The sequence below is a fragment of the Misgurnus anguillicaudatus genome, chromosome 5, assembly GCF_027580225.2.
Source record: "Misgurnus anguillicaudatus chromosome 5, ASM2758022v2, whole genome shotgun sequence".
Lineage (NCBI taxonomy): Eukaryota > Metazoa > Chordata > Actinopteri > Cypriniformes > Cobitidae > Misgurnus > Misgurnus anguillicaudatus.
Genome location: NC_073341.2, coordinates 11,850,405 through 11,863,531, shown reverse-complemented (window position 1 = coordinate 11,863,531; position 13,127 = coordinate 11,850,405). Strand labels below are relative to the sequence as shown.

Genomic DNA, 13,127 nt, shown 5'->3' with positions numbered 1-13,127 from the left:
AATACAAAGGAAGACTCCTTGTTTCAATACCAATTTAGGTAGGATGCATAAAAGTGGGGCATCTCATGTGTTCTTTATGAAGATAATCCCAGAATGCAGCAAGCTTCGAGAACAAAATCCATCAATGTTGACTTTCAGACAGCAAAACAGCTTACTAGGTTTTGTAAAAGTGCAGAGGTAAAATTTTGTCTTGCTGTTCAGGTGGCATGTTATAACCCAATAGCAGATGTCTGGTCAGTGGTGAGCCCGCTGCCCGCTGGACATGGAGAGCCTGGCATGGCTGTTCTTAATGGATGCATCTACGTCCTGGGTGGAAGGTCGCACGATAAGGGCAGTCGTATGAAGTACGTTCACATTTATAAGGCAGAGGAAGACCAATGGGAGACCGGAACGGGCCTTGAGGACCGCGTCTCTGGACTTTCAGCATGTGTCGTACTCCTGCCACGGGCATCCGTGGCTCAGGCACGGAGCTGGGAGCAAAGAACCAAGGCATCATGGGAGGAGGTCGAATTTGACGACTCGGACAACTCCAGCGAAGACTGAAGCGTACGTGTGCAACGTTATAGGGATGTCTTTTGTTTGGCTTGGCTATAGATATAAGGTAGGTCTGATTTATTCAACTTGTATTTTACTGACTGGGTAAATCTCGCAAAAAATGTCCAGTAACATGAAAAGAAACAACAGCAAATTGGTTTTGCATAAATGTACTTATTCTTTTCTATGATAGGTGCTGTTTCCTTTATGCAAAATATAATTGCTAATATTTGTCTGTTGACTGAGACATTATCTGACAGGTTTTAATCTGACTATTTTAAGTGCATTGTGCCAACTCAAAATGTTGATTTTGTTTCTGAACTACACTGATAATAAAATCTGTGCTACTATGGGACATAGATGGTTACACTGTATATGCACTTTAAAAAAAGGAGATAATTTGATTTTGCTTGTAATGACTGTGCCTTTCTTTTACTGTTTATCTGATGCCTTTTTATGAATACATTTTAAGGATGTGCAATACTGTATGATTTTAAAGGAATCAGTGTTGGAATTGGTCATTGAATGACTCTTGGGTTTCTCCAAAGAGAAATGAGTTAAAATGTTATTTACAGCCCCTCTGACACTTGGCATTTTTTATGTTTATTAAATTCCTGTAAATTATTATGCACTGAAGTGGGATTAAAGCCACAATATGTAGGATTTCACAGTAACACCATCCAGAAATGCTTCAAATTCGCTAATCATGTTAATGAATTAATGTTTTATTAGCTGTACATTTGATCACATTATTTTATGCTGTCATAATAAATTCACTGCAAGGCACAACAGCTGCACTCCCTCCTGCGATAGCGGGATAGCGTGGATATTAAACAGGGTTTCCCGGGGTCCTTAAACTCCTTGAAAGTTTGTGAATCTGGGGGGAAATATTCAAGGCCCTGGGAAGTTTTTGAAAAGATACATACAGGTCATTAAAAGTGCTTAAATCTATTTTATGCAAGAAGTTTTCTGGAAAAAATCCATATTATTTCCTGTGTAGTGCAGGATAATAATTCTAGACTTTTTAAGCACACGTGCTAAACTGTTTGCTTTAAATGCTTATATCTTCTGTATGCGAATGTTGATTCATACCAAAATGCTTTTTTGCATAGATGTGTTTGAAAACGTCTCGGGTTACGTATGTAACTGTTGTTCCCTGAGAAGGGAACGAGACGCTGCGTCTCCCTTGCCATACTTCCTGCATCCCTATAACGCCGTTTTTGGCAATATTTCAGATAGTAATATACTTCCTGGCTCCCGTGTCACCCTGTCTTTTTGCCTCACCATTGGTTGAATTTGATATACACATTCAGACGCACTTACCCCTGGAGGCGTCCCCAAAGTGTCACCGCAGTGACGCAGCGCGAGTTCCCTCGAAAGGGAACTGTAACAATGTATCTTTAAAGGTAACACAATGTAACCTTGCTCTCACTTGAAATGTTTCCCCCCATTTAGTACTTGAATTTGAGGGTATTGGACCTGGAAAGTCCTTGAAAGGTCCTTGAATTTGAAGTCCTTGATTAAATATCTAAAAGGGCGACAATTACAAGGGAGACAACAAGCCATTATTTGAAACAGAAATTGGAATTTACAAATCCTTGGGAACTTTTGGGATAGCTGCATTAGAAATATCACACTGCGCAAGTGGTTTTTGTATATTTTATTAAAAGAATCTTACATATTGTGGCTTTAAAACATTTCTTCTTTATTTTTAATCTTTGAAGGCATCAGATTTATTTGACTGTGACTGTCATAATGGAGATTGTGCATATTGAATCCGCAAATATATTTATCAAACAATTTACAAAATCCAATCTCTGATATATCTAACATAATTAATAGCCATTGACTGTGCTTTAAAGGGAAACTCCACTTTTTTTGAAAATATGCTCATTTTCCAGCTCCCCTAGAGTGAATATTTGATTTTTACTGTTTTGGAGTCCATCAGCTGATCTCCGGGTCTGGCGGTACCACTTTTGGCGTGGCTTGGCATAGTCCATTGAATTTGATTAGACCATTAGCATCGCGCTAAAAAATAACCAAAGAGTTTTGATATTTTTCCTATTTAAAACTTGACTCTTCTGTAGTTACATCGTGTACTAAGACTGACGGAAAATTAAAAGTTGCGCGGCAGATATGGCTAGGAACTATTCTCTTGTAATAATCAAGGACTTTGCAGCAGCAGCCGAAAATATTCCCCTCGGTTACTTTCAATAGCAGGGGACTATTTACGGGCACTGCGTAATATCATTGGGCCTGCTGCAGCCATGTTGCTGCAGCAAAGTCCTTGATTATTACGCCAGAATGAGAGTGTAGTTCCTAGCCATATCTGAATATAATAGCTAAATGGTCTGGTCGGATTCGGTGGATTGTGCTAGGCTACGCTGGGGGTGCTACCGCCAGACCCAGCCCAGCAAACATTTGGACGTCCGATTACCGTTAAAAATACGTCCCTCCGTCACGTCCCGTCATGGTTGAAAAATAGTTCCAAAATGAAAATCCAACCGACGTCATCTGACCGTGAATCACACGTCTTTTCTGCACAGTCCGTGCACGTCTAAAAATTTCCTCTCTTGGACGTTAATACATAAAACCCCTACATAAAATGTTGAATACACGCAACCTCAGACAAATATAGACATATACAAATGTATACAAGCGTATATAAATGCATTTTAGGACATGTTGTGCATTTGTGCCATCCAGCCGCAACTAATTTTGGACGTGGAGACGACGTTGATTTCGGAACAATAGTACAACATTTGTGCCGTCCTGCGGCGACCCCTTTTGGCCCGGGAGACGACGTTGCCGTCCGACCTATGTTTGCTGGGAGAGATCGGCTGAATGGATTCCAAAACGGTAAAAATGGTACACAACTTATTTTGAAGATAACTATAAATGCACTCTTAAAAATGCTGTTTTTTGGGGGGTCAAATATGGACAAACCCAACTGTTGGGTTCGAAATGAAACTATTCTGGGTTGTTGTTATGGGTTAGGTTAAACAACCCAACATTTTTTAGAGTGTGGGGATTTTCAGATCATTATTCCTTTATAACATTCAAAACATTTGTGTTAACTGCTTCGTTACCTGTTTGCAATGTTAAACTTTAATGATCATATTAACAATAAAGACAAATCTACTGTATTGCAGCTGTATATGGATTACTTTATAAACATTAAATTGTCATGTTTAAATAAATTTAGAACAATGCACACTCAGAATAAAGGTACAAGAAGGTACTTAAGTTATCATTGGGGTGGTACCTTCTCAAAAAGTACAAGGTGCTTACTGGTATCTTAAGTACCTTAGAGGCAAATAAAAGACACATTTTCACAAATCGCTTTTCTCTTAATGTTACGATTGTTGAATAATACTATAGTGCTGCATATGGTTGTCATATAATGTTCAATATTTGGTTGTTTTAACAGCGTCTGTTAACAGAGTTTTTTCTTTAATGTTACCCAAAGGTGTTTTTAGCTCTTCAGTTCAATATTGGTGTAAAGGGTTTTTACACCATAAACATTTATATTCTCTTTCTCTTGAGCACTTCATTTACAGACATAAAAAGCCTTTCAGCATCTGGTCAATTGATTTTCCTTACATTCACAACAATCAAATTGGGAATACACTGGGATTTTTTGCCCATAACAGGCAAACATCAGGCAAAAGACTATGCTTTGTGATTTTTCTCATGTAATTTAGTTTTATCATATCATTACATATATCATATCATTACAAATGATTGGTTTATCAGCATAGGTTTAAATATTTTTTTTTTTGTAATTTTCTAGTATTTAATGCTTAAAGATTAACTGGCATGTCCTTAGTTTCTTTTGTAAACCCTAATTCATGTTTTTACAGTTTGATCTGAGAATAAGTGTTTGTGTTTGTTCAGAGGAGAGTCTTTTCATACAAAGCATTGTTTTATCTTTGCATTCATCTTTTTATAATGCTTAGATAAAGAATGACTCATGCCATGGCTTTATTTTACGACTCTATGAAATTCAAATATAACATTGGGCTGAAGGGTAGTATATGTGAGTACCAAATAGCTGCTAAACGTGTCTATAAGTCACTAAAGAGCTGTATAATGACTAGAGTTTGGCTAATTCTCCCAGTCAGGACATACAAACACACACACACGCACACTCAAATGCACCTCCCTCCCCCCTTTACGGCAGTCATTAGCGCCTGACATCCGTGAAGGGGCTGCAATCAGCGTCCGTCTGCATTTTGGAGTGCTGAAAAGAGCCCGTCGTCCCCCCATTTTCACGCCTCTTAAGACTCTTTCATGAGCACAGAGTGGGCCATGACATGCTTTGTTATGTAAGGTGGTACCTTAAGTGTCCAAAGGTTGCGACATCAAATAGTGTGTATGTATACAGACAGAGATGGGTGGAACTCCAATTAGAGTCAACAAAAGAGGAAAAAGTGAAAGACAAACAAAAACAGGCAAAGCTAGGGAAAGATAAAATATTTAAAAAAAAAATCAATTTACAGAAATGAACAAAAGTCTAAATGTGCTCATGCATAGCTCAGTGGAGTATTGCATTAGCAGCACGGTCATGGATACGAACCCAGGGAACAAAGATTATCAAACTTCAAGGACCACCAGATATGATGAACCTTTTGTGCGGGACCCCCTACCTAATTTATACATTATTAGGTACACTTTACACCTTAGAGTAATGCTGAATGTATAAAGAAAAACATTTTCGATTTAAATTTGTACTGCATGAAGAAACTTAAACAACAAAGCTTGTTTTATAACAGCTTTACAATGAATACTACAAACCCATGTGAGTGAGATAAAGGGGGCTGTAATAAGATAAACATACAAAGCAAATATAAACAATTCTAGAATTTATGTAGCAAGAAATGTGAGATAAATAAATGTAATTAAATAAAATCTTCCTGTAGGACCCCTGCTGTAAGTGTCTTCCATTTGCATAAAAAACTGATCTAAAATTGATGAACTCAACATTTTATAATAGTATATGACAGTAAATGATAGTAAATAGACATAAAATAGATGCTGGATATGTCTTGTTTCAAAACTACACCGTAAAAAAAATTCTTGTTGCACTCAAATTTTTTAGTTTAGACAACTTGACTTAAACAAGTCATTTAAACTTTTTTCGACTAGTCAGGTAAACTGTCAAGAAAAATAATTTTTTTATAAATTAAAAAATACAATTGAATGGCCTACATATATTACAACTTAATTATATCTCAAGTTGTTTAAACTTAAACATTTAAGTGCAACAAGGAATTTTTATTACCAGTGAAGTTAATAAATATTTGCAGTTAAAAATATATTTAATTTTAACATATCACACATATGTTTACAGGTTTGTAATATAAATAAGTTTTTCTTTTAATTCAACGTGAATATATTTCCTTGGAATTAAATATACAGATGGCTAAATCAATTTTTAAAAGCCTTCAAATATATTATTTTTTTTAAATATATGCCAATATACAAAATAGGCCAAAAATATATTGGTGAAAAAAATATTTTTGTAAACATATTCCAAAGTATATTTTTTGGCATTTTTTTTATATTTTGAAGTACATTAAATATATTATATTTTATAGTACAGCTTTCACCTAAAATATATATTTTTTTAAATATGCAGCATTTTTGTCAAATCAACACATATTTTTATGTTTTAACTTAAAAAATAAGTTAAAATTTTTCAACTTGAATTTATAAGTTATGTCAACTTTTTTTAAGCCAATACTTAAAATAGTAACTTCTATTTTCTATTCTAACTTAACTTCTTAAGTTAAAGTAACATAAAAATATTTGTAGTTGATTTGACAAAAATTCTGCATAATTTTTACTGTGCAGTGAAAGCTTGAAATTTAAAGATTTGAAAAAAGGTTTTATAAAATGTATGCATTTAATTTAATAATAAAACTACAAAGATTTTTGGTTTGGTGACTATAACTTAAATCCCACACAAATGCCCATTTCTGCACTTCCCCAGTAACGGCCAAATGAGATCAGACCAAATGGCACAGGTTCAGATGTAACACAGACCTTCAAAGTGCTCTTTAGCTCTTATAGTAGATCTTCAGTCTGCTTCACTTCCTCAAACTGAATTTCTTTACGACCTGATGAATATTTTTACACTTTAAAAAATGCTGGGATATATTCACCACAGCATTGGGCCAAAAAGAGACGAACCCAACCTGTTGGGTTGTATTTGAACATATGCTGTTTTGTTTTAATCCAATGTTGGTCAAACATACACATTGTATGGGTTAATTTAAACCAACGGCTTGGTTTGTCCCTTTTTGACCCAACAAAAATAAATGCATTACATTTACATTTATACATTCTGCAGATGCTTTCAGCCAAAGCAACTTACAGTGCATAATCAAGTTATTGATTTTTTATCTCGTTTTTTTTATATATTGTAGATGGTGATCAAATCCAAAATATTTTGTTGTACCAATTGAGCTGAAGGAACACCAGCCGTTTTGTTACACTGTAAAAAAGTGAAATTTGAATTAATTAAAAAAAAAAATGCTTCAGTTGGAATTTATTTAAGTGTTTTACTTCAACTAAAGTAATTTTTTTAAGTTTTTTATTTAAATTTTTCAGTTTAAAGTTTTTAAGGTAATCCAACTTTCACTTCATACAGTGCTGCTTATTTGTAAAAAAAAAATAATGTCAACATTGTAATGACTTTTTGAAGATATTTACTGACACTTCTGAATTTCAGACATACATTGTGATTTCCAAACAGCATTGTTTTTTACACTACACATTTCTCTTTTTAACAAAAATAATATTAAGTAGCAGCAAAGCCAAACACAAAATAAATAGACATTTTAACAACAGAGCAAGGAAAAACAGTCCATTCTGGTTCTCCAATAAGCAGCCATTTTAAGTCAAATTGTATCTTCCATATGCATTTAAAGTACATTATACGGCACAACATATTGTCTTTTCACAAAGTTCTCAAAACCACTCAGTCCTCAGTTAAACTAAAGCATACGTTCGTTATATTTTTTCCATTTGCATTTAGTATTAAAATCTATTTAGTTGACGACATTCCGGTTAGTGCCACCTTCTGATCACATTCAGTCACTGTTTACCCGGCACTCGTAGGTACCGGTGTGCGCCATCCTCCAGATCACGGCGTGAAGAACAAGATCTGACCGTATCAAGTTCCTCGGTTTCCCATTCTGCAGTTCAGTTCCTCATCCGCTCACCAGCACGAGTAAGAGAAGAGTGGGTATTGGCTCCAGTCTCCCACGTTGCCATGGTGATAGCTGTGATGGACAGCTTGGCTGCTGTATTCTGTGGGTAGATGATGGTGTGGAGGTGGTGGATACTGGGTGGACGGCGCTCCGCTCCACTGTCCAAGAGATTGTTCGGTACTGTACGGGGTGTAGAGAGGATGGTGACCCAGCATACCTGGTTTGGCCTGCGCTATGGCCATGTTCAGCACTCCCGTGTACTCCTGGTGCCCAGCGGAGGGATGAGGCGGGCAGGGTGGGAGGCCGCCGAACTCTGGGGCGGATGGCTTGGTGGAAGCATCGTGATCGGGCACAGTGGCGACATCGGGTACCCGAGACTCAAAACTGGAGCGACTTCCACAGCCGCTTCCACTGCCCACGCTGGATGAAGGTGAAGGAGATTTGACATATTCTTGAAACCTGGGAATTTTAAGATGAAAAATTTGCATCAGATGAGGAACATTTAAAAATGATTATATGTAGTTTGAAGTCTTGTTTGAGGTCAGTACCTGTTAGGTTGGTATGTGTTCTGTCCGGGTACGAGCTGTTCTGAACTGTACATGTCTCGCGGGTCCGAGCCCAAAGGAGAATCCGCACGGAGGCCTTGACTGTCCCGATCACACGTTGCACCCCACGGGGAATAGCGCTCGGCCTTTATCTCCATCTCCTTATGACCCATGTGTTCATCATCAAGATCTGCGATGGAAGAAAAGATTTTTAGCAAATTCACATCCGATTGAGAAAGATCATGTTATAGTCTGTACTTGGTGAATATGTTCTCAGAAATAAAGGTACAAAAGCTGTCACTGGGACAGTAACCTTTTAAAAAGGTGCACCCCAAAGAGTGCATATTAGTACTTAAAAGGTAATATTGGTAGTTTAAAGATACATATTGGTACCTAAAAGGCACATATTTGTACATATTAAGACCTTTTTTAAAGGGTACTGTCCCAGTGACAGCTTTTGTACCTGTATTTTTAACAGCGTAGGGCTATTTTAACTTTCACTGAATTTTTAACGAGAATCCACACTGTAAAAAGTGAAAGTTGGATTACCTTTAAAAATAGGCCTACTTCAATTGGTAACACCTTATGAAAGCATTTTTTTTCAACTTAAAATTTCTTTAAGTGAAAAATTTAAGTTGAAAAAGCTAGTAATTTTTTTAAAGTAGATACAACTTTCACTTTTTAGAGTGCATAAAAAATCATGGATATATAGTGTAGTTTAGATATATAAACATTTTAGCCATCTTAAATAAATATATATATATATATTTATTTATTTATTTTTTAAATAAATTCAGTTAAACATTTTTAACTTGTTTTTATAAGTTATGGAAACTCATAAAAACGAATCAAAATTGCATAACTTAATCTGATAGGTTAATTTAGTGGTGTAGTCAAAGTTAAAATGACTTGATTCGATTTTATTAAACTTAAAAAAGGCAACCGAAAAATGTAGGCTTTTATATATTTTTAACATTTAAAATTTAGCATTATTATTTATAATTAATTTGGACAACTTGTTACCTTGTGGACTTCCATGCTCAGCGTCTTTTGAGATGTTCATCTTCTTCACAGCCCTCTCAGGATCAGCCAGACTTCTGTTTGCTCGTCTAGAAAGTCAAATTCAAAGTTAGATTTATAAAGTAAAAGTGTCATTACACTTTTCAAAATTAAATTATTAAAATTGTAAAAAGTAAAAAAAATTTAGTTTGTTAATTTTTAAAATTTGCTATAATACCTTCTATTTTATATTTTTTTATAATTTTGTATGTTTTCTGTGTTTTCTTTTATTTCTCTTATAAAGCTGAATAAATTTAAATTGAATTGTTATTTCTTTATAAATACAAATTCTTACCTTTTAGAGTTTGTACCCTCATCTCTGAAACCTTTGGCGAAGGGGTTGTGGTCGATTTTCAACTTTGTAATCTGTGAGAAAAATTAAGTGAAAATCAGTTGCAGTTCTAGTTGAATCTATTAACAAATTAACATATTAACTATTATATAAAATATATAATTTTAAAATTATTTAAAAAAATAACTTTTACAATTATGTGGAGCTTAGTGTGGGCATAAGCTCCACATAAATATCATGCTAAAAACAAATATTACATGTTTCAGTATAAACTTTATTTATATAATATTTATTTATTTCCACGAATATAAAAAATAGTTTTACCTTTGTGTTCTGGTAAGCAGTGACTGCGGTGAATGAGGTCTCGGGGAAAGTAAAAGTTTGAAAGACGCTCCATCGCACGCTGTACAGATCATCGGCCTGGACGATGTGAAAACGCGGGTGATAGCGGTGCATGGAGTGAAGGATGATCTGAATCAAAAGTGAACCAAAGTTAAAACCAATCCAATAAAAAAAAATCGGTACCAAACAGTTATTGGAGTGTGGCACTTACATGTCCATGCTGATCAAGAGCATTGTTGGTCAGTTTGAGTTTGAGAAAAGACACGGGCTGTTTCATCCAGTGACTCCCGGGTGCTGGTGAATCGGGGTGCAGGTACGTCCTGTAGGGCGGCTGGGGCTCGGCTTTGCCAGCGACCTCCCATTTGTCCTTGTTCCACTGCAAAAAAAAATGATTTTATTGAGTTATATAGTGGCTGTAAGTATCAAAGCATCACTACATTGACTTTGCTCGTGACATAAGGTGGTGGTAACAGTGGGGGGGGTGTTTTGGGGTGTGAGACTATGTGTGAACGAGAGTGTGTGTTGGGACGAACCCCCCATTGGGCTCTGTAAAAACAGGAAGAGTTGGGGCTCTTTGAAGTTGAAGAGCGCAATCTGCAGTGAGAACGTTTCAGGGTGACACACGGCAACGTCCCTAAACGTCTCGGCCATTCACGACTGATCACCGATTCCCATTTCAATAGCATGCTAGCAGAGTTGTCTAGACTATACCGGCACCCACACTAGTAAAGTTTAGACTACACTAAAAATTAAATCTTGGATTATGAATTGCTTTTGTTGTTAGATGAAGTTCAAACCTTATATCTGAGACCGTCCTCGGGAACCATATCCACCAGTAAGATGTACTTTGCATACGGCACCAATCCGGCTAAGCTGATCTTGCAGTGTGGAAACATTCTCCTGCAACAGAAGTCAAGTTTAAGTCACACTTAAAGCTCCTCACAGTTTAGTTGGTCGTAACAGAAATGGTTTTCTCCATGACGTACCTGCCCGGTTTGGTGATGATCATCTCCGTGCCGATCTCATGGAAGGATCTCCAAAGCTCCGGATCCTCCAGAGTCATTCGCATGTTGCCTTGATGATAGGAATCACCAGATCCAGCCATTGAAGATGGAGGAGGAAGGCTGAAATTATGCTTGATGTCTGGGGAAAAATAGACAATATTTGAGATGTTTTGCATGCAAAGTAAAACCTGATAAGTAAACTCAAACCATTTAAGTTTTAAAACACATACATACGAATAGTGTGAATATTGGCAATTGGTGTCTTCAAATGGTTTGAGTTAACATTTTAGTATCTGCTATATAGTAAAGAAATGCAAGAGACAGAAAATAGGTTTGTTAGGGTTCAGACAAGTACTCACCTCTGATAGCCTGCATAATTTTAGACTTCTCCAAAGAAATCCTCCAGGAAAAAAAGTAAGAGAGATCAGAATGAGCAAAATCTTGATCTTTTTCCTACAACAAGTTGTCCATGTAATCTCAACAAGGTCTACGGTAGGTAAGTCCAGGTGACACACAAGTGCAGAACAGTAAAGTCCAAGGATAAATGTGTGCGTTCACTGTCGGTTCCTTCTGCAGTGGATGTAGAGGGGGTGTCCCACACTTATAAGTGGGATCCTGGGTGTGGGCGGGGCTTGGACCCCCATTCTCAGCCTTTGAAGTGACACGGTGATGAGTCAATGTCATGATCCTATTGGTTGATAGACAGAATCAAAGAGAGTTAGCAGAGCCTTGATAGAGTCTCAACAGGAAGGGGATAAACAGAGGAAACATGTCCTTATGTAGTGACTCTAAACAAATACGCACAGGCCTAAAGTATACAGAACGGCAAATGAACCCCGAAATTCCCTTCATTAATGCATCTAATGTGAGGAAGAGCAAAGACGGCACTTTCTAACGGACATTCACACAAACGTAGATGGACGCGTGTTTGATCATTCACACAGACATATGCACTCATTCTCACTCGCGCTACAGACATCAGACCTCATAGCTTTTACGAGCATGTCAGACTATGATGCTAAATCATTTAAAAAGCAATTAAGTTTAAGGGTCTTCTGAACATTATTGTAAAACAAATTCATTTACATGCTGAATTATAAGTATTTGGGTTTTGTGTTTCGAAATTATTGATTGAAATCCTAATGTTCAGCTTGGAGAACCAACAAAGGTCACACAAAATCAACATTAACTCTGTGGTTTATTAAAGCATTATGGTAAAGTTTATCATTGGTTGCACCACACTGCATGAAGTTAAAACAACTTGGTTATGCAAAAGTCACACAACCTACTATTTTAAGTTTTGACCCATGTACGGGTTGAAGTTGTTTAACTTAATTTTGTTAAAGTAGCATAAAAATATATGTTGATTTGACAAAAATGCTGAATTTTTTACAGTGTGTGTATTTAAAATATTTCATAATTTTTTCCTTTATTTCTATACTATCAATCTATACTGTTTGTTCTGCATTTTTTTAATGCAAAATTGTAAAAAATGCAATAGAAATTAATTACAATTGGTCAATACATTTAAATGAATCATCTGCTTTAAGTATAATATTGATAAACACAAGATAAACGCTGTTAGAAATAAAATGCACAAAATATCAGACTGATCTCACTGAAAGTCATGTTATAGTCACAAAAAAATTGATTGACTTGTTCATGTCCATGGTACGAAGTTCGGCTTTCTTCCGTGCCTTGGGCATGAATGTCTTTTTCGTGGCGCTCGCACAAATTTCTATAAATAGTTTTTCGTGTTCGTTGCACGACTTCTTTTTCATTACATTTTATGTATTGTATTCTCATAGTTTTCTCCTATTTTCTTACCATTGTCGCTTGGGGTTGGGGTTAGAATCACTCTCTAATATTTTATATATTTGATATATTTCAAAATATAAAAAAATGCCAAAATATGCTTTGGAATATGTTTATAAAAATATATTTTTCACCAATATATTTATGGCCTATTTTGAATATATAAATATATTTTTAAAATAAATATATTTGAAAGCATTTAAACATTTATTTAGTCTTTCGTATATTTCATTCCAAGGAAATATATATTTACGCAGAATTAAAAGAAAAAATTTTATTTATGTTACAAACCTGTAAACATGGGTTTGAAAATGCTAAC

At 35.8% G+C, this 13,127-nt stretch overlaps 2 protein-coding genes across 3 annotated transcripts in view; one reads left to right on the top strand and one right to left on the bottom strand.

Annotated features, from left to right (window-relative positions):
• klhl22 (kelch-like family member 22) overlaps positions 1-3,680 on the top strand; it is a 28,490-nt gene extending 24,810 nt beyond the window's left edge. For both annotated transcript variants that reach the window (XM_073867547.1, XM_073867548.1), the window contains exon 7: positions 202-3,680. In XM_073867547.1, the coding sequence (XP_073723648.1) occupies positions 202-543 (342 nt within the window). In that variant the 3' untranslated portion in view covers positions 544-3,680. The remainder of the gene's footprint in view (positions 1-201) is intronic.
• A 2,656-nt stretch (positions 3,681-6,336) lies between these two features.
• tbx16 (T-box transcription factor 16) lies at positions 6,337-11,669 on the bottom strand. Its single transcript, XM_073867546.1, has 9 exons — positions 11,353-11,669; positions 10,976-11,132; positions 10,787-10,889; positions 10,201-10,365; positions 9,972-10,118; positions 9,651-9,721; positions 9,320-9,405; positions 8,300-8,486; positions 6,337-8,210 (listed from the first exon to the last, which is right to left on the bottom strand). The coding sequence occupies exons 1-9, from the start codon at positions 11,366-11,368 to the stop codon at positions 7,760-7,762; spliced, it is 1,383 nt and encodes a 460-aa protein (XP_073723647.1). The 5' UTR covers positions 11,369-11,669; the 3' UTR covers positions 6,337-7,759.
• Between the last annotated feature and the right edge of the window lie 1,458 nt (positions 11,670-13,127).